The sequence below is a fragment of the Carcharodon carcharias genome, chromosome 20, assembly GCF_017639515.1.
Source record: "Carcharodon carcharias isolate sCarCar2 chromosome 20, sCarCar2.pri, whole genome shotgun sequence".
Lineage (NCBI taxonomy): Eukaryota > Metazoa > Chordata > Chondrichthyes > Lamniformes > Lamnidae > Carcharodon > Carcharodon carcharias.
In genome coordinates this window covers 10090599-10112818 of record NC_054486.1, presented here as the reverse complement: position 1 = coordinate 10112818, position 22220 = coordinate 10090599, and the positions used below count along the sequence as shown (strand labels likewise).

The following is a 22220-nucleotide window of genomic DNA, read 5'->3' as shown; positions in this document are numbered from 1 at the left end:
CTCTTCATATTTACAGAGTGAATGCGCTTTCTGGCGATGATCATTCTGGGGTCTTCATTTGGAGCATGCAAGACATTTTGGGGGAGGTGGTGGTGTAATGGTAATGCCACTGGAGTAGTAATCCAGGGGCCCAGGCTAATGCTCTGGGTTCGAATCTCACCATGGCAGCGGGTGGAATTTAAGTTCAATTAATAAAACTAGAATATAAAGCTAGTGTCAGTAATGGTGGCCATGTCAACTATCATTGATTGTTGTGAAAATCCACCTTGTTCATTGATGCCCTTTAGAGAGGGAAATCTGCCATCCTTACCCAGTCTGGCCTATATGTGACCCCAGACCCTCAGCAATGGGGTTGACTCTTAAGTGCTCTCTGAAGTGGCCTAGCAAGCCACTCATTTCAAGGGCATTTAAGGTTGGGCAACAAATGGTGCCCTTGCCAGCAACACCCACGTCCCATGAAAGAATGAAAAAAAAAGTTAACTAATAATTCTCTGGGAGGCCTGCAATTTGCGCCAATCCTAGGGCACTATCTTGATGCTTGGAAACCTCCTCTGCGAAGATGAAGGTACTGTTCCTTTGTCGAAGAGTACAGCTATTAACCTGCACTGTAAACTCCTAGATATTCATTGATGCCCTTTGAGGAGGGAAATCTGCCATCCTTACCCAGTCTGTGGAGTTCCGCAGGGGTCAGTGTTGGGACCACAACTTTTCACTTTATACATTAATGATCTAGATGAAGGAACTGAGGGCATCCTGGTTAAGTTTGCAGATCATACAAAGATAGGTGGAGGGACAGGTAGTATTGAGGAGGCGGGGAGGCTGCAGAAGGATTTGGACAGGTTAGGAGAATGGGCAAAGAAGTGGCAGATGGAATACAACATGGGGAAGTGTGAGGTCATGCACTTTGGTAGGAAGAATAGAGGCATAGACGATTTTCTAAATGGGGAGAGAATTCAGAAATCTGGAGTGCAAAGGGACTTGGGAGTCCTAGTCCAGGATTCTCGTAAGGTTAACTTGCAGGTTGAGTCGGTAGTTAGGAAGGCAAATGCAATGTTGGCATTTATTTCGCAAGGACTAGAATATAAAAGCAGGGATGTGCTGCTGAGGCTTTATAAGGTCTGGTCAGACCACATTTAGAACATTGTGAGCAATTTTGGGCCCCGTATCTCAGGAAGGATGTGCTGGCCCTGGAGAGGTTCCAGAGGAAGTTCACAAGAACGATCCCAGGAATGAAAGGCTTAACATATGAGGAACGTTTGAGGACTCTAAGTCTATACTCGATGGAGTTTGGAAGGATGGGGGGGATCCGATTGAAACTTACAGAATACTGAAAGGCCTGGATAGAGTGGATGTGAGGAAGGTGTTTCCATTAGTAGGAGAGACCAGGCCCCAAGGGCACAACCTCAGAGTAAAGGGAAGACTGTTTAGAACAGAGATGAGGAGAAACTTCTTTAGCCAGAGAGTGGTGAATTTATGGAATTCATTGCCACAGAAGGCTGTGGAGGCCATGTCATTGAGTGTATTTAAGACCGAGATAGATAGGTTCTTGATTGGTAAGGGGATCAAAGGTTACGGGGAGAAGGCGGGAGAATGGGGTTGAGAAACTTATCAGCCATGATTGAATGGCAGAGCAGACTCGATGGGCCGATTGGCCTAATTTCTGCTCCTATGTCTTATATTCCTGTTCAATATGTGAGACCAGTGACAACTCTGCCTCGTGCTTTTGATTGACAGCAATTTGGGCACGGGGAGCTGGAAATCAAATGTCACTCATGGCATTTAAAGGCAACCTGCCCTCTTTAAATAGATGGTGCACTTTGGCGACAGTGAGATGTTGTATCTCCAGTGAAAAATGGACAGCAGAGGTAGCCCCTGATTCTCCACTGCTGTGCTGGAGGTGTTGGGACAGGGATGCTACTTCCTCCTGATGGCTAAAGGATTTCCGGGAAAGTCATGCAGCATCAGTGCTCAGAGGCAGCATAGCAGGTGAAGCCATTACAGACAAGAGTTAACCTGAGGCATAGAAATTGAGGCCACAGTAAAGAGTATTGGTGTGCATGCAATGCTGCAGCAAGGGGCATAGCTCAGTCACAGTCATACTGCTGAAGAGTGCCGGACACACTACTACCCACTCAGGCTGAGCTAGAAGAATCCTATTGTGGAAAACTCAGCTGTAACCCCTCACTACACTATGCTGTCCTTCACCCTCTTGTGCCAGCGGCTGCAGGTATATTCTGTCCTGCTTGCAGCTGGGTCCTCTTCCTCTTCCTTCAGCGCCAAAGGACAGACCCAGCAAAGTATCCACTGTATTGCAATAAACAAGCTGACATCCCTGCAGAGGCAAAATGCTAAAGCTGCAACAAAAACAAAAAGCCACATTCCAGAACTTTTCCATAAAATTACCTTCACCACAAAAGCCAGACGCACTCCTCCAAGCCCACCAGCACCCTCAAACAATTGACCAGTGACTTAACTGTGTGCGGCTGAACTTGTCTCTATATGTATCACTGATCCAGCCTAGCTGCTGGCTGTTGCTGCCAAGAAATCTCTGGGCGATCCTAGGAACCTGCAAATCTAATATTAGCACAGTTGTGTTTCAGAAAAGGATCTTTCAGGAGGTAAAGGATCCTTATTTATATATTCCAATTGCCTCAGCACTCCTATCATGTGACTACCAGGGGAGGCTACACTAGATTAATTATGTAACTGATAATTGAGGTTGCCCAGACCAATATGGTGACCGCTGAATTTCCAGGGAAGATCGGAAAGGTGGGCCGGGGGGACCCACCGCGTCGTTGTTGTTGTTGTTGTTGTGTCTACTTTGCACTCTGCAATCAGGCCTGCACAGCTGAGTTCCCCCCTAAGAGTCTCTCCCATTTTGCTCCTTTCTCTTGCATCTCCTGTTATATCTCTTTTGCTTTCTCCATCCAATCTTTTATTCTCCATCACATCTTTTTCTCTAACTCATTTTGCAACTCTTTGGCTCTGCCAAATCGTGCCATTTTTCAATTCGTTTAATTGCTGCCAGATTAACTTTTTTTTTCATTTTCCACGCAATTCTACCTTAAACCTCATTCTCTTGTTCCTTGTCTCTCTGCTCATGTTAGGGGGAATGCTAGTGCCACATGGTGTTGGTTACAGTTCGGAAGATCTGAAGAAATCTTCATAGTCATACGTGGGTTAAGTCTTTCTTGACTCTTAGAATGATTTACAAATGTACAGTTAAAGGGTACAAGTTAGGAGCTATCTCCATTCTTGCTGGTACACATGTCTCTGTCCAACACCAGACTGACCCTGGGTGTGGGTCATGCGCTTTCTTCCATCTTAACCCTATATGTGCCAGATCCTTATAGCCTAGTGGGTGTGTTATGGGTCGAGTAATCTAGGACTAATGATTGAGAGAACTGAGTTCAAATCCCACCATGCCAGCTGAGAAATGTAAATTCAGTTAATTAAATGTGGAATTAAAAAGCTACTATTAGAATTGGTGACCAGATTGTTATAAAAATCCACATGGTTCACTAATGGCCTTTAGGAAAGGAAATCTGCCATTCTTACCTGGTATGGCCTACATGTGACTTGAGACCCATATTAACGTGGTTGGTACTTAACTACCCTCTGAAAGTGGCCTAGCCACTCATTTGTATTCAGAAAGGTGGCTCAGCAACACTTTATTTAGGGAAATTAGGAATGGGCAATAAATGCTGGTTTTGCCAGCAATGGTCATATCCTATGAATTAATTTTTAAAAATCTTCATTTACACGTCTCTCTATTCCTCTCACTCATTTTAATACTCTTATAAAAGCTCAAGTTGTTACTATTTTGAATGATTCAGCAAGTATTGTCCCAAGCATAGATATAAAAATGCTGTATACTCCCAAAGCATGATTTCAATTACATAGTGGTACTTAGCGAAATAACAAACTCTGCAATAAACAACATCCCACTAGAGGTTTGTTTTTCATTGATTGCTCCCATTGTAGTTTTTCACTTACTTGTGTGCTTCTTTTCAAAATTTTAAAAAGCCGTATAATCCAGTGATGAACTCAAGAATCATTGTTTACTTGGCCAAAAATAACTTGTGCATTCCATTAAACACTTTGGCTAGAGGCCTCAGCATGTATTCAGTATGGAAAGGCTATCTATTGCCTGTTTATGTTTATCACACATATTTAACACAGCATTCTGGCCTGAATTTTTCGCTCGTTCGGCAAGTGCGATCAGCGAGCCTGGGAGCAGTTGGGAAACAGGCTCCCGACCACGGTCGGCCCCAGCCACTAAAAAGCTCGGCGCTGTCAGGTTGGAGGTGGACAGTGACTTGGCCGCGGGCATGGGTGAGCGCTGCAAGAGAGCTCCCTGAAGGCAGATAGCGGTCTCAGGGAGCTGCAAATAATAAAATAAAGCGTATAAAAGCTGCCAAAAAAAAAATGTCCATGCAGCACAATCAACCAACCACCTGAAAGCATACCTCACAAAAATGCCGTCCCCCAGATATTTATTTTTATTTTGTTTCCTAACGGGAGATTTCATCCCGCCTTTTGGATGAGGTTTCGTGAAAAATGGGAAGGCCGCCTGGCCGATTGGCCAGTCCCGCCGGCCGTAAGGGTCACGGAAAATCGCGCTGCGCCGTTAATGGGCTCAATTGCCCATTTAATGGTTGACCGCTCTGCGCGCCCACGGAGCGAAACATCGTGCGCGATGGCATCGCCCAGCATCTCCTCGCGCGATTTTGCACCCGATCGGGTCAGGCGCCTGCCCACCCACAGAGCGTAAAATTCTGCCCTTTACGTCGATCCCAGAAGCTGTGAAGCTGTTTTCTTTTAACCGGCCACCTGTGGATTTATCGAACATCTTATGTTATTTATGTTGAATACCTTTATACCAATAAATAAACATTTTATTTCAAGTTTTAGTTTGAAATAGAAATAAAAGATTTCCTACAAAAGTTTTGCCTTCTGTCTGTACTCAATAATTTTACTAACACCCTGTCCATGATATACAGCAGTGAACAGTAGGCTCAAGGTTCTTCTAAACATTGAAGTTTAGCCTAGGAATCACCTACTCGCAATACGCTATGGTGCTGAAACTTGTCTGATCACTATATTGTTCAGTGTCCCCACAACATGAAATCCATCTCTGTCTGGGACACAACAGCATCATGATGTCAAATTCATAAATCCCTTTATCACAGATAATGGCAGAGTTCCTTCTAAATACTCCAATCCTGAGGGGCTGGAGTTATGCCCCTCTGCCAGCATGTTTCAAGATGGGGTGGGGGGGGGGAGGCTTGTAAGATGTGTCACATGACCGACCCACCAACTTTGCACCTTCCCCAGACCCTGTCTCCATTTTCACAGGGTGGGGGCAGAGATGGTTTGATGATTCCGGGTGGCCCACTCACCCTGGTACCTATTGAGGCCTTTAAGTGGCCAATTAATGGAGGGAGACTCAGGCCAAGCTGGCAGTTTGGCAGCTTTTACTGGGTGAGCTGGTGTCAGGCAAGAAGAGAGGGAGGCCCTCCTTTGGAAAGCATCCTCTCTTCCCCTCAGAGGCACCCCCTCAAAGGTCATACCCCTCTTTTAACCCTCCCCTCTGATCTCTAAAACCTAGCCTCCCTCACCCATCCCCTTGCTGGAGCCTGCCAATCCAGGTGCCACCGGTGCCCGGACTTACATTCAGCCTGGCTTCGTATCACCAACCACCTCCTCTTCAGGGACTGGCTGTAGTTTCAGCAGTGGCCACCACTCAAACCTGGCGCTGCTGAGTCTACAGAGTTGCTGGCCAATCCGATTGGCTGGCAGGTCTCTAAGGTGGGACTTCCTCCCCAGATGGTGTCACCCTGAGCCAATTAATGCCCGGCTGAGCGTAAAATGGCTTCCCAACCAACCTTTTAGTCTGGGAAGACAAGGAATGCAGAGCTCTGTGAAATCCAGCCCTAGATTTCTGACATTACTGAAAATAATCACATTTGGTGATTTAGTTTTAACCGTGAGCTGCCTGGTTTGTTTCTCCGTGACAACTAACAGCTTACCTCAGTAACCTAAAAAAAAGGTCTCTTCATGTCTCCCTACCAGGCAATCCTCACCACAAATAGAGCTGTGTATCTGTAAAGCAACACAACTGTGCACAAGCATCCTGCATGGATTACCTCTAACTTCATAAGGCAATTCAACTTTTTTTTAAAATTTTGTAGTTTTGGTGTCTCCACTCCCATCACCCAATGACTTGAGTGCCAGCAGTCAAAACCTGAACCTTGATGACTTGCTACCAAACGTCTGTGGGTTTTTTTTTGGACCTAAGGAGTTATTTATGGGGCTGCCAAGCTGTGCAGATATTACTGCAAAGGAGTTCATTGGACTCTACTAACGAACCTGCGGTCTACAGCACGTTTTCGCAGAGGTTTTGCAATGCCATCATATGACCTTGATGCTCTGTTAACGTCCTTCCTTTTACATAGGATACACTTGCCATTGAGGGACTGCAACGGAGTTCACCAGACCCATCCCTGGAATGGCAGGATTGTCTTTTGAGGAGAGATTGAGGAAATTGGGGCTGTATTCTCTGGAGTTTCGAAGAATGAGAGTTGATCCCATTGAAACTTACGAAATTCTTACAGGCTGTGACAGGGTCAGTGTGGACAGGATGTTTCCCCTGGCCTGGGAGTCTAGAACCAGGGGACACAGTCTCAGAATAAGGGGCAGGCCATTTAAGACTGAGATGAGGAGGAATTTCTTCACTCAGAGGGTGGTGGATCTTTGGAACTTTCTCCCCCAGAGGGCTGTGGAAGCTCAGTCATTGAGCATGCCCAAGACAGAAATCAGTAGATTTCTGGAGACTAATGTCATCAAGGGATTTGGGGATAGTGGGGGTAAGTATTGTAAGAGGTAGATGATCAGCCCTGATCGGTTTGAATGACAGAGCAGGCTTGACAGGCCAAAAGGCCTACTCCTGCTTCTACGTTCCTGTGACAGGACTACAAAATTCATTGTCAAAATGCTGTCCGATCAGGAGCTGACATCTCCTTAGCCTCGATTCAAGAACGTTCACTTCCTCTACCACTGATGCACAGTGGCAGCAGCGTGTGCCATCTACAAGATGCACAGCAGCAACTCGCCAAGGCTCCTTCGACAGCACCTTCCAAAACCGCGATCTCTAGCACCAACAAGGACAAGGGCAGCAGATAGATGGGAACACCACCACCTGCAAGTTCCCCTTCAAGCCGCACAACATCCTGACTTGAAAATATAGTGAAAAGTGGTAGCATAGTAGTATTGTCACTGGACTAGTATTCCAGTGACCCAGGGTAATCCTCTAGGGACCTGAGTTCAAAATCCCACGACAGATAGTGAAATTTGAATCCAACAAAAATCTGGAGTTAAAAATCTGATGATGACCATGAAACCATTACTGATTGTTATAAAAACAATTCACTAATGTCCTTTAGAGAAGGAAATCTGCTGTCTTTACCTGGTCTGACCTTCATGTGACATGGGCAATAAATGCCGGCCTAGCCAGTGATCCCATGAACTAATAAAAATATATATATATTGCCATTCCTTCATTGTCGCTAGGTCAAAATCTTGGAACTCCCTCCCTAACACTTACACCACATGGACTGCAGTGGTTCAAGAAGGCAGCTCACCCGCACCTTCTCAAGGGCAATTAGAGATGGGCAATAAATGCTGGCAGAGCAAGTGACACACACATCCTGTGAAAGAATTAATTTTTTAAAAATCAAGCTGTAAATGGCCACCACCTATTAAGGATACAATAGTCATTCATTTTAGGAAGGTTTACTCTTGGTTAAGAATCAGAGGAGGTGACTGACCAATGCTCAGAGACTTTTTTATTTAATCTGAATGATCGAAGACCATAACTCAAAAGTATTCTCCATCCCGTTACCAATCCCAACCTTGACAGCTCTTTTCCAACTGCTCCAACTACTGTCAGCCCTAAACCGTGATCTTCCAGTCCTGCCGAAAAGTCGGTGTACTTTTGGCTGGCCCACTGCATCCCCCACGGCAGAAACCCCGGCCTGCGTGTCTGCCCAGGATATACCTGTTTCAGAGTCTGATGGTTGCCCTAGCTCCACTGGTGGTCGTTTGTTGCTGCTAATAATGAGCAACTTTTTCCTTTGATATTATGAGGAAAATGAAGCAAAACTGGAGATTACTACAAGATGATGCTCTCAAGTACAGGCCATGCAGCAGTCCTTTTACTTTTCACACAGACACTGCCAATCGTGGTCTCACTAAGTAGAATAAGGAAGAGTGGAATGGTGAGAGATTAAGGCAAGGCTCAGGTGAAGGAGATTTTTTGTGAGCTTGTATGTTAACAGCTCTTTTATCTTTCTATTTACACCAATGTGTACACTCTATAGAGCCACAGAAGATGTGAAGATTTTCTCAGCATTATTTCAGAGTGGTCATGCCTTCACTTACCTTCTCCAACTTCGCAAAATTGTTTCCAGGAATGGTTTGCCGTCTGTGGGAACACCAACTACTCCTGTTGCCCGCACAATGCATCTGTGGGGCTTCTGGCCTTGAGCGCAAAATAGTTTTGCTCTCATTTCCCTTATTTCTGCCATCACTGTGAAACCCTATGTAAACCTTCGGGCCTTGATCATAGCTGACAGCCCAGACACTAGGCCACGTCCTGCAGTTCTCTTGCACACTGCTGATTTTCATTGCTGTACTATTGCCAGCTGCCTAAACCACAAGTTCTGGAAATCTCTCCCGAAACCTCTTTGCCTCTCTACTTCTCTCTCTCCTCCTTGAAGAGACTCCTTAAAACCTTTCCTCTTTCACCAAACTTTAAACCACCTGCCCTAATATCTCCTCACATGGTTGCTGTCAAATTTTGTTTGATAATGCATCCGTGAAGCGCATTGGACAATCTAGTGCGTAAGAGGCTTGTTGCTTTCCTTTTACAGTGCGTTTGCTTAATCTCAATCTCTTTAAAGATTTGGATTGTTTCCTGGCTGCAGCTAACTATGTTTTTCCCTCCATCACAATGGCTTGCACCCATTTAGCAGCGGGAGCCCTACTCGGACCCAACTCAGGAAAATGCAGCAGCAAGATGTCGGGGGAAGAAGGTTTTGCCTTCTGCAATGTGCCAAGAAAAACCCCTACGATCCTGCTGCCGCAGACCCTGTGTGCTCCAGTTTAAAAGTGCAGCTGAGTGTTGAGGATGGCCAGAGCTGAATTTAAATCTGATTCGAACATCCTGATTGGACCCTTGCTGAATGAATGGGAAAATTCTACCCGTGCCACATCAAAGATAAACTGGTCCCAAAATTCCATTCATCTCCGACTTCAGTGCTTTTTCAATCTACGCGCTATTTAAAATATGTATGTTTATTTTCCTGTGCGCTGGCACCTAGCCAAGTGTGCAAAGCCAATCTAAGGAGCCATCTCTGTGGTCCCTTTCTGATTTGGCGGCAGGATGTGTCACCTTGTGTGGCAATGGGCACCGAGCCAAAATCTGTTTTTCAAATTCGCCCATTTAGAGGAAGTAACAATTGAAAATGGCAATGACCCGTGTGATCGAGTATCTACTTTCAGGTCATAAGTTGCTTGAGAGTATTTGTTTTTAATTTCAAGAGTCACCAGTCAAAACTGCTGCCACAATAATCAGTTGGACACAATAAAGCCATAAACATAAGCTCAGGCGGCATTTGTGTGTAGATGTTCAAGTTAGATAAAGTAGTACAGCATCGGCATACGGTTCAGTAAATTTTATCTCCAAAGAAGGGCAAACCCCTTTTACGCCCCAAAAATGCCTGAGTTCCACCAATTTCCAGTAAGGTTCCGGTGTGGGAAGCTCCCAGCTGATCAGCTACGAACTACTAATAGGGTGTCTTGCTTGCAATCTCCTTGTCTCTGACATATAGGACCCCCAGTCCAGTCCACACCAAGAAAAAACGAAAATTGCTGGAAAAGCTCAGCAGGTCAGGCAGCATCTGTGCAGAGAGAAACAGAGTTAACGTTTCGGGTCCATATGACTCTTCTTCGAGTTACACAGGCTCAGAATTATTACTGCACAGAAACGAAACGTTAACCTTGCTTTTCTCTCACCACAGATGCTGCCAGACCTGCTGAGTTTTTCCAGCAATGCCTGTTTTTATTTCAGATTTCCAGCATCTGCAGTATTTTGCTTTTACCGCACCAAGAAAGCCTGGGGTTTTGGGGGGGCAGCTGTAAATCCCAGCTGTCCACCTTTGCAGCAGTGTGGGAATCTTTATGTTGCTCTAACTTGGACCTCAGATAAGGGACAAGAGGTCCAGCAGCAACTTCACCAGGGACAGTGCCAACCTAAGCAGCTTTCTCCTCCATCCCTGCCACTCCGCAGGGCAGGGATGAATGAACACAGAGCTCCAGCTTGCAGGAGGCAATACCTCCAACACAGGGTATATACACAGAGAGGATCAGCTTACTGGACATGACTGTGCACCAGTGTCTCAGGGGGCTCGGAGCTCCCTGTCAGGTAGTCACTGACACTTGCAACCTTCTGGAAGAAGAGCTGCTGCCAAATGGACCAGACCATGACACAGTGCCAGGGACGGCTAAGGTTGCCCCAGCCTTTCATTTCTTCCGGGAATCCGCTGGTGATCTTTATAGGCTTTCACAACCTGCTGCCTGCAGGTGCATCTCGCAGGTGACAGGTGTCATGTTTGTGCACTTCACTATGGATGAGTCCATTCGAAATGGGCAGGCATTCAGATTTGCTGCTCCAGCTGGGTTCCCATCGGTCTGGAGAGTCATAGTTTGCATATACATGGCAATCGAGGTGCCCCCAGATCTCTCAGGAGTACTAATCAACCATCACATTCCATCTATGTTCAGCAGGTCTCCAGCCGCCAAAAGATCATCATGTTGATGTACAAAGGGACCTGGGTGTCCTTGCACACTGGTCACTGAAAGCAAACATGCAGGTGCAGCAAGCAGTTAAGAAGGTTTGTTGGCCTTCATTGCGAAAGGACTTGAGTACAGGCGGAAGGATGTCTCACTGAACCTATACAGGGCCTTGGTGAGCCCACACCTGGAGTATTGTGTGCAGTTTTGGTCTCCTTACCTAAGAAAGGATATGCTTGCCATAGAGGGAGTGCAGCAAAGTTCACCAGGCTGATCCCTGGGATGGCAGGATTGTCATATGAGGAGAGATTGGACCAACTAGGCCTGTATTCACTGGAATTTAGAAGAATGAGAGGGGATCTCATTGAAACGGATAAAATTCTGACAGGGCTGGACAGACTGGATGCAGGGATGATGTTTCTTCTGGCTGGGGGGGTCTAGAACAAGGGGTCACAATCTCAGGGTACAGGGTAGGCCATTTAGGACTGAGATGAGGAGAAACTTCTTCACTCAGAGGATGGTGAACCTGTGGAATTCTCTACCACAGAGGGCTGTGGAGGCCAAGTCACTGAATAAAGGCATCAAGGGGTATGGGGAGCGATCAGGAGTATGGCGTTGAGATAGAGGATCAGCCGTGATCTTATTGACCGGCGGAGCAGGCTCGAAGGGCCGAGTGACCTACTCCTGCCCCTATTTTCTATGTTCCAATGTCTATGCAAGATTCCTGTATATTCCTATAGAGCAACAGAAGTTTGTTGATGTCCCGTCTCCAAGTGACAGCGAGAAAAGTATCAAGGACATTGGTCAAGCAGAAGAACTAGCTTTAGAACAACATAAGATCAGGTTCACTAAGTAGAACGAACACATTAAATTCGTGAGCAACTTTGGTGCAAGACAGTGACAGCCATTGAAGATTGTGGAACATCTGGGCTAACTCTTCAAGTGATGGGAACAAAAACATGAGCCAGGAGTTCATATATATGCTACAAATGATTTAACAGGCTGTGTGTTTGACAACTGCATTGATTTCCAACTGAACATTTTTAATAAATAAAGAATGCTGAAGTTTGCCGAGCCAAATTACTTAAATATAACACAAATACGTTATCCCAGGAAAACCACCACCAATAAATCTGAGTTTTAATCATCAAACATCTCTTTCTTATTGATAACAATGCCGGCAAAATGAAGCAGTCCTGTTTTCTACTTACCAGCTAGGTGGGAATTCTGCTTATCATAGGGTTGCGCTCGTGACCTTATCAAGCTCATTAGTAAACTCCTGGGGTCAGACTCATTAGCATTTTATTGGCAGCTTCTCCCAGGGAGTCTGCCTGGAGGGGGCAGAGATTGGCTGCAGCAGGCCTGAGCGTTGCCTGGTGGCCTCGTTCACATTGCTGGATGCAACAGGAAATTTCTTTTTAGTAAAGAAATTGCCTTGCTCTATGCAATCATTTGCCCTGCGTTGGATAACATAGGTCTTCCGGCCATTTGATTTTTAAATTGCTCCCCTCTGCTGTACTTCTCACAAGGAACACAAGGTATTCATTGTACTTAGTGTTTCCAGGGTGCACTTAATCTCAGATGAAGCATTGCCTTTTATTTGCACTCTGTTTGAATAAAGCAGCCCGTATATATTTAAGTGACATGTTCAGCATCTTCATAGCGTCTGGTGGCAAATCCTCAGAAATGGCAAGGGCGGAGAGGTTGCTGGTTGAATAGCTCCCGAAGACTTCTCTGTGGCATTCTGCTGAAATTGGATGAGGGAGTCAGCATAGCTGCATTGGAAAGTCTTTCTCCAAAGTGTTTATATTCCTCCGATAAAGTTGTGCCTAGCATCTGATTTTTGAAGATGATGCTTTTGTCAGTATGTTGATGGATAGCGTGTGGCCTTGCCCACAGTTGGCGGCTGGATTGTTGCCTTAGGGGTGGAGTTCCTCCAGTTCTGGCCCAACTCCAACCCAGGCAGCAGGGTCAGGTTCATTAATGCATAGCTCAGTCCACATGGGATTCCCACCACCAAGAGGGAGCCTGTCTGACCCGCGAGGAAAATGCTGCAGTGGGTCCACTTCAGCAGCAATAGAGGAAGTGGGGATAAATTCAGGAGCCCCAAAAGAGGCAGGATCAGCAGCCTGGACAGAGGTCCACATAAGTTAATCACAACAATAACCTTTGCATTCATATAGCACCCATAACATAGTATAACATTCCAAAGCTTTTCACGAGAGTTTTGTCAAACGAAATTTGACACCGAATCACATTAGGAGCTATTAGGCCAGGAGGCCAAAGGTTTAGTTAAAGGGTTAGGTTTCAAGAAACGTCTTAAAAGAGGTGAAACGGTGTTAAGAGGGAATTCCAGACTTTAGGGTGTAGGCAGTTGAAGGCATGACCACCAAGGGTACAGCAATGAAAATTAGGCAGCACCAGCAGCCAGAAATGGAGAAGTACAGATACCTCGGAAAGTTGTATGGTTGCAGGACATTGCAGACATTGGGGCTGGGATTTTCAATTGCCCATGGCAGCAAGAATAGGAGTGAGCACGCTTTGAATTCAAAATTGAGTTTCCAGAGGGCGCATGTCAGTGTCCAGGCTCTCCCAGGACACACTGCCATTTTCAAATTGCGGGTAGGGAGAAAGCCAGGAACCAACTCGCCTCCAGTTAACTGCCCATTAAGTTTTTTGAGGAGCTGGTTAACCGGCTGGGGAGGGCCAGAAAGTAATATTCAAAGCACAAGTTGCCAAACCCAAACAGCCTGGTCCATGTTATTGCGGCTGTCAAGTTCAGTGTGGGAGCAATTAAATAATTCCTTTTAACGACAAAATATTTTTTTGCCACTAGGTGTTTTGGTGTGAGTTTGGATGCAGCTACTTTTAGTTGGCCACTTCTCTGCACTGAGAGGCTGCTGTGGCCCTCCAGTGTTCTACCATTTTTTTCTTTCTGCCTTCAAGGGATGTAGATGTCACTGGCATGGCCAACATTTGTTGTCCATCCTTAATTGCCCTTGCTCGGCCATTTCACAGGGCAGTTAAGAGTCACATGCAGGCCAGACCAGATAAGAACAAGAGATTTCCTTCCCTAAAGGACATTAGTGAACCAAATGGGTTTTTATGACAATCCAGGGTCACCATTACTGAGACTAGCTTTCAATTCCAGATTTTTAAAATTTTATGTACCAGCTACTGTGCTGGGATTTGAACCTGGGCCTCGGAATTATTAGTCCAGTGACAATACCACTACACCACCATCTCACCCGTGTCTCTTTCCTTCTACAAAAAATTCTGACAGCTGGTGGAACTTGAATTCAATTAATAAATCTGGAATGTAAAGCTAGTCTCAGTAATAGTGACCATGACAACTATCGTCAATTGCCATAAAGATCCATCTGGTTCGCAAACACCCTTTAGGGAAGGAGATCTGCCATCCTTAGCTGGTCTGGCCGACATGTGACTCCAGACCCACAGCAATGTGGTTGACTCTTAACTGCCCTCTGACATATTCAGTTCAAGGGCAATTAGGGATGGGCTTTTCCAGGGATGCCTACACCCCAGGAAAGAAGAAAGAAAAAAGAGCAACAGGCCTGTTTGTGGCAGCCATCTGCCTTTGCCACTAATTGGCCGCAGGGCCTGTTAGGGCATCTCTGTTTGAAGATTGTATCATGGGGTCAGGACCTGGTGTTGTGTTTGATTATGTGAGTCTAGTAACTGATCCATGTTCACTATACTTGAATTGTTATGCCTGAGTGTGGACTCAGAAAAATAAACAAACTGTCGAAAGAGCTGGAAGCTAGAGCTTGAAGCAAGGAGTAGACATTTTAAAGCACTGTAAATAAAGTTCTTACACGCATAGAAACTGGTGTCATTTCTGTATAGATCTGAGATATAAAATATGCAACATCTGGAAATTTTTTGGGGGTGAACCTAACCCTGAATTGAAAGTCAAGCACAGGGAGGGCAAGACCTTAGGGACATGTGTAAACAAGGGTGATGTTTTTTGATTGAGGTATTGGCAGACTTTGAGACAATGTATTTTTGTGAACACAGGGGTGATGGGTGAATGGGACTTGGTACGAGTTAGAATACAGGCATCAGGGTTTTGGATGACTTCAAAAAGGGTGAAAGGTGAGAGGCGTGCTAGTTGAGTTGAGTGGTAACTGAGGCATGGATGATGGTTTCAGCAGCAAATGAGCTGAGGCAGGAGCAAATACAGGTGATGTTCCAGAGGTGGTAGTAGGCGGGCTTGATGATTGAAAGGATACGGGATCGGAAGCACAACTCAGGGTCCGATAGGGTGCCGAGTTCACCAATGGCGTGGTTCAGCTTCAGCCAGTTGCCAGGGGAGGACTAGGGTCAGTGGCTTTGGGAACAAGTTTTGTGGCAGGGACCAATTTCAATGGCTTCAGTCTTCCCAATGTCTAGTTGGAGAAATTCCTTCTCATTTAGTATAGGATGTTGGACAAGCAGTGTGACAAGTCAGCAGGATTGGAGGGGTTGAATGAGGTGGTGGAGAGGTAACACTGGATGTGGTCAGCCTGCACATGGGACCTGATATATTTTCAGAAGATGGCACCATGGTTCAGCTCGTAGATAAGAAATAGGAGGGGCCCATGGAGAGATCCTTAGAATCTCCAGAGGTAACAATGCATGTGTAGAAAAACAAACCATTGCAGGTGATTCTCTGATTGTGGCTGGATGGATAGAAATGGAACCAGACAAAGGGTAGTCTCAGACATCTGGGCAATGGCGGTTAAGTGTTGGACGAGGATATTGTTGTCAACTATGTCAAAGGCTGCAAGCTGGTCAAGAAGGATGAGGAGGGGAGAGTTTTCTATGGCCATAGTCACATAGGATGGAATTGTGGATTTAACGAGGGCCATTTCATACTGTGGCAAGGGTGGAAATTTCTCCATAAGGAAATTTACATAGATAAATTACTGCTTGCTGAAGGGAGGGAGAGGAGGAGACTGCTACAATACTGAACATGCATTTATATAGCACCTTTCATGACTTCGCAATGATGCACCACTCCCTCAACACTGAATTGAAATGTCAGTCAAGATTGCGGGGCGGGGTAGAATCCACAACCTTTATTCTTAGCAGCAAAAGCCTGACCATTGAACGAAGGCTGACACAAAAGCTTCCTTCATGAAGGCACCTAAGAACTGTTAACATTGATACGTGGGGATAACTGCCATCTTTCCAATGGCAGCCATGCAAAGGCATCAAGGACCCTGGACCACAGACCCACCATCATTTGCAAGCAACACCCAGGGAAGGCATGACCAGCAGCAATCTTGGCAGATGCAGCTAGAGAAGGAAATGCTCTGTGGCAGTGAAGCAGCAGGTTGTAGGAGATAATAAGAATTGCTATTGTTGAAAAGGAAATAAATATGAGTAGTGCAGTAAAGACTGTTCATCTAAGGATGAGGTTAAAGCATGTTATTAGTTTACGGTATTGCAAACTTTAATTTATACCTCACTGGAGTGTGCTCAATGCTGCTAATAGATGAAGAAAGTGGAACAATGCTTGTGGTTACCTTGATAAATCTGAAATTTTATCAAAAACTGCAAGTTTATGAGATCTTTAATTTGCTGGATTAATTTGAGACCTTTATTTATTATTGTGAATTTGTATTCAGAAAGGAAACAGGAAGAGTCATTGGGTAGAAGATTCAGCTTCAATGGGTGTGTGAAAGGATCGGCCACCAGTTATTGATTTGCTTAGAGTGAAAATATAAAACTGAAAATGCTTTCTATCAATCAAGTATAAGTGGAAATTACTATCAACAATACAAACCCTGCTCTCATTTCAAATACTTTTCTGCTAAATTAACACAAACCTTCAGCCATGTATTGAAATAGTAAAGAGAGAAATTTGATGAGCGCCTTAAACACTGATTTCTGCTTCCTTTACAGTTCACTCCGAAAATCCAGAGTTTTAGACAGAACACAAAAATTCCTAATTAATTTCATAAATATATAAATGACAAGAATTCCAATGGCACTAGGTAAAAGAAATCTTCTTTATACTGGCTATGAAAAAAGAGTAGAAATTCAACCATTAATTGGATTAAATTCTATAAACCTCACTGGATAAATGAAAATGAGAGACTTAAAGCACAATGGGCTTGCATTTTTATACTACCTCACTTAACAAGTTAATGTGATCCTTTCTGTCAAATAGTCAAGTATCAAACTATCTCATCAATAGTTTATAAGTTCTTTAATTGCTATGATCTTCCTCCGTTTTTCTTGAGTACTTTCTCTGGTAACAACACACCATCTTTCAGCTCCCTGCTGTTTTACAATAGCTGAAGATATAAAAGCATGGTAGATAATTACAAGGATAATTACCATGGCCTTGAATTTCTCAAGCATCGGGACAGCACTACCGGCACAACCGGACTGGTCAGAGATCAGTGGGGACAGAAACGGGGATCAAACCTGGTAAAGCCCCGTTATTCGCCCAAAGGAGCTGAGCAGCAGCAGTGCTGCTCCCCGACTGAGAACAGATGAGGCAAGAACTTCATTCGCACGGCTGTGAGTCCTGGCCATAGCAGAGTGATGCTGCTGATTCTTCAGCTACCTCTTGGCACCTGTCTACCATTGGCTTTGTGGCCTTCCTTCCATGATGGAGAAATATTGCATCCCTCCTGTGCATTCAATGCTCATTGGCCTCACCATCAAACTAAGGTGTTCTTATGTGACCATCGCTCCTTATGACCACACTGGTGGATTAAATGTACAAAATGTTGCCTTTTTGGAGTGCCACATTAAAAATTTATTTTGGGCAAAAATAACTTTACACAGGCACTCTTAAGATATTTGCAAGTTATATGTTTCCACAGATCCTCCTGTTCTCTCCACAGAAATGATCGAGACTTCAAGATGTTCCACCCATTAAGCAGCCATAGATCTTTAAGGCTATAACAGCACTTTACTTTTATTTAATTTTTACAGCAACATCAGTCAAGATCATTCACACTAAAGTTTCATTTTTAACATAAAGTGAATTTTTGAATTGAAGGCGATGGAAGGCATCTTAAAATCAAATACTTTTATCGTTTTTTTCTAATACTAGATCACTGGAAAAATTTTACTCAGTAGAATATTTGTTAAAATAGCACTATCATTTTATTAATTCCCAGTGTCACAGCTATACAAACATTGTGGTAATAAATTAGCGCCCACTGCATAATAACTGTGTGGGAAATAATGGGCGGAATCATCCCAGATTTGCACTAAGTGCAGTAGCGGGCGGGTAAAACAACATTTTACCACTGGCTATGATGGTGGCTTTTCATGCTGTATCATTCCAAACCCGCTGCATTCTTTATGCATTCCCAGGAAGCACGCTGTTTTGATGGCAGGTGGGCTGCAATTCACTTGCCATATCGTCACCTCACCGCTTCATCATGCCAGGCATCAGATTAAAGGTACAGCCGCCGTAAGTGCTTCCAGCTCAGGACTGCAGCAAAGAAGACATGGCCCTGAAAGGCAAGAAGACTGAAGCCTTGAGAGTCTTTTGGATGCCGTGGAGGCCCACTGTGATGTCCCCTACCCCTGTTCTGGCTGCAGCAGGGGCAGCTACATTACCGCTCCGGCTTGGTAGGTGATGGCAGTGGGGATCAGTGCCAATGCTGCACTGAAGAGGTTGGCCATCCAATATGGAGGATGAATCATCTCATCCATGCAGCCAGGGTATGGTAACCATCTCACCACTCTAAACACACTCAAGCCCATCACACATTCACTGGCATCTCACTCACTGCCAGCTCAAGGGACATCACCGCTCACTCTCTCACACACACCCTCAAATCTTCATCTGGCCTCATCTCCTCTGGAGACTGCTTCCTCAGCCCTCACCATCTTGAGGCTACTTGCACAGATCAACATGTGTCCCCACATACACCCTGGGATACCCTCCTTCCCCAGTACAGCCCTCGCCCTGCAGCCTCTTCCGTTGCCTGAGGCCACTTCTCCCCCTTCCGCAAGCAAACCCTAGCCCTGCAGCCATTGAAAAGCCACCCACATATGGCTGGTCTGGTAGGTAGAGACCTGCCATGAGCCCCCCTAAAAGTGACGTGGTGCTGCCTGTGAAGCCTGGCACTGATGACTGAGAGTGCTGTCCAAAGCAAGGTAGGCAAACAAACCTTGAAGTCCCGAGCAAAGTGCAACTCACCAAGTGCACATCACTATGTGCTGTTGTGAAACATGTGGGCGTGTTTTCCCACCAACGTGGGCAGACGATCCAGCAGGGGCAGGTGATGAGTCCAGCAGGCTGGCTTTATAATGCTGATGTATCACAATAAGGTTCCCAATGTCCAATGATAGAGAATGCAGCCCACCATTGGCGGGGGAAGCGGACAATCGCAAACTGGTTTCACGCTGTGGTGAAACCGATCACACCGCTGACGTCACTGAACACGCCTGATGCGGGCAGGCAGAGAAAATCCCGACCAATGACTTCCCAAGAGTGATCACAAGGAAGTGATCTAGCCGAGGTTTTAAGTTAATAAACTAAACCACAAAAGCAAAGTTAGAATGACGAGTAACAGTCATCTAGGTGTTGACACATGGCTACAGACTTGAGATGTGCTTTTTGATGTCAAACTCTTTTAACCTTATAATGTCATTGGTGCTGATGCAAGCTACTAGAGCACTGTTATGTATGATGATTTTCTCATTGATTGGTTCATGTCTTTTGGCATTATTGCTGCAAATTGATAAATATATCCCTTTGTTATTTTTTCCAAATATTAAATAAAAACACAAAAGCATACTTCTGTCCCAAATCAAGAATAAAGCTTCAATAAAATTGCATCTTTATTGTAGAGTAACCGTGACAATAACGTATTTGTTTCTGTATTGGCATAATAACATCTGATACCTTTTTTGATTTCCAGCAAAAAATTATCTTAAGGTAGAAGAAGAGCATCTTGAAGAGTCACAGAAAAGGTATCATGTTTGCATTCTCAGTTAATTATCGGCCATTTTGTCTATGTTTATTTCCTTTTATCTAAAACAGCTTTATCTGAAAGATAATGTAAAGGATACTTCAAAATTAATAGATATTTCACTATTGCCTGAGCACAAGATCTTTTTCTTTTAGTTGCTTGGTAGTACAGAACTAGAGTATTGCTGAGAAAAAGAGACATTCTGTCGAAGCTTTTCATCTTGCACTCATCAGGACAGATTCGCAAGAATACCAAATCTCAAAGGAACTGCATGAGAAGAGGGTGCTGATTGGTTGGCAAGTAGAATTTGATTGATAGAGGCATTGCATTTTCCATGTCAAGGTTTGGTACTGTGAAGAAACAAGAAAAAAGAAAAAAATCTTACTGAAAGTTTAAATCGGTGTCATCATTCGGGAACTACAGTTCCCTTTGGGCCTCGGGACTCATGCACATGTGTCGGTTGGGAAAGGGCCACACATGGAGCTGGTGTCTTTAATGTCTCCAGGCCAGTCATTTCTTTTATGTCTTTAGGCCGGGACCTGTCTCTGCGTGCCTGTGCAGAAGGAAAAGAAGGAAAGTGCAATAGTGCAAAACTGCAGGTCAGGTGATCTGAACAGGAAAGCCATTGCAGGGAAGGTGTCCAAGGGAGCGGGACATGGGGAGAGGGACAGGGGAAGGTCCCAAACCAAGAGGAAGGTCCCAAACAAGGGAGCGGGACAGAAACAGATCCCAGAAGGCAGTCCTAGGTAAAGGACAAGGCCAGAGGTCTGAAATAGATCTTTTCAGACAAAGTCGAGAGAAAGAAGCAGAGCAATTGACTCTGAGTTAAAGAGAGAGAGCTGCGCGGAGCAGACTTGAAGTAAAGTGGGCTTGAGAGAAGCCCTGAAGGCCCAAGGGGGCAGCCGAAGGTTGGTGACTCCGTGCTGCGGGCCGTAAGGGCAAGGTTACCCTTTGGAGCAGTGGTGTTCTGCTTGGCACGTCCAATGATCTGAAACTGTGATTGGTGGGCGAACCTGGAGAAAACCAGAGATCCAGGGAAAGGAATCTCAGAAGGCAAGATTGAAATGCTGGAGGTGGATTCTTGTTGAAGCCATCCATGTGAGAGTGACATTTGGAGAGAATTCCAAGGCACGTTCTTCAAATGTTGAGGGTGGAAACCCTCGTGAGAAAGATAGAGTTTCAGTGACACCAGTTGGCTCCCAGTGTGACAGGTTTCTGGGTGGGTGGTTGAGAAATCACATAGAATCTGCTCTGTTTGCCATCTGCCATTTACTTGGGAGTGTGGTGTGTCTGACCACAGTATGCCAGTTGGTTCACATGTATCACCTACTTACCCTGACTATTAGAGTATAAGATAGCTACAATAAATTGTTTTATCTTGCCAGATTGGTATGTATCTGTGTGAAGGAGTAGTGGATATATGAGTCATTTTCTTGTGTTTGTATTGAGATCTTTCCAACTGTTTTGTCTGATGTAATATAGTTCATTTTTCTTCTTTCTTAATTTTTCTTTATGTTAAATGTTCACGAGCAGGCTCCTGGGCTGAATTCTCCGGTCAGCGAGAGGAGGCGGGGTCCGCTCGCTGCCGCGTAAAGTGACAACGGGCGGGCGTCTTGACATCACCGCACATCATTTAGATTTACAGTACGGTGGGCACACAGCCGAGTCAGCTGCACACCCGCCAAACTGTCAAAGGCCTGTTAAGGCCATTTAAAAACTAGTTTAAACAATTCAGTGAGCTGCCCGTCCAACCTTAAGGTCGGCGAGGGGGCAGGCAAAGAGCCCAGGCGGCCTTCGCATTTTTCATGAAACCTCATCCACGGGCGGGATGAGGTTTCATGGAGTGTTTTAAAATTCAATAAAAAAATTTTTAAATAATTCTTTGACATATCCCAGCTCATGTGACAGTGTCACATGAGGGGACATGTTTTAAAAGTTTTTAATTACTTTCTTTCAGTTTTTAAATATCAAACTGATCTCCCTGAGGCACTTGTCTGGGCTCTTGTCTGCATGCGCAAAAGAGAGCAAGCCCCGACTCAGGGAATACCCCCCCCCCCCCCCCCCACCAGCGCTTCCGGGCGAGCGTCACGCTGGGTGGGCCTTAATTGGCCCGCCCCCATAAAATGGCGGCGCGGCCCCGATCAGGGGCACCAATCAGGTTGGCGCCCACCCCCGCACAAACCCCTCGCCCCCCCGCAAGGGGGGGAAAATTTTTGCCCCTTTGTATTTGTTCAGCAACTTACCTGCATGGTTCCTAAGAAAATGTTTGGATCTATCGAGCCAGGTTGCACCCTGGGATCTGACTTGTTCAGTATTAACAGCAGCTGGGATTGTAACAGTCTCCTTGCCAATCCGTCCTGATGAATGAAAGATGAAAAGCTTTGACCTGTGTCTCTTTTTTTCAGCAATTTCTTT

At 45.2% G+C, this 22220-nt stretch overlaps 1 protein-coding gene across 3 annotated transcripts in view; it reads left to right on the top strand.

Annotated features, from left to right (window-relative positions):
* Positions 1-22220, top strand: part of fmn1 (formin 1) — a 377136-nt gene that overhangs the window by 258939 nt on the left and 95977 nt on the right. For all 3 annotated transcript variants that reach the window (XM_041214614.1, XM_041214615.1, XM_041214617.1), the window contains one exon: positions 19755-19806. In XM_041214614.1, coding sequence (XP_041070548.1) covers positions 19755-19806 — 52 coding nt within the window. The remainder of the gene's footprint in view (positions 1-19754; positions 19807-22220) is intronic.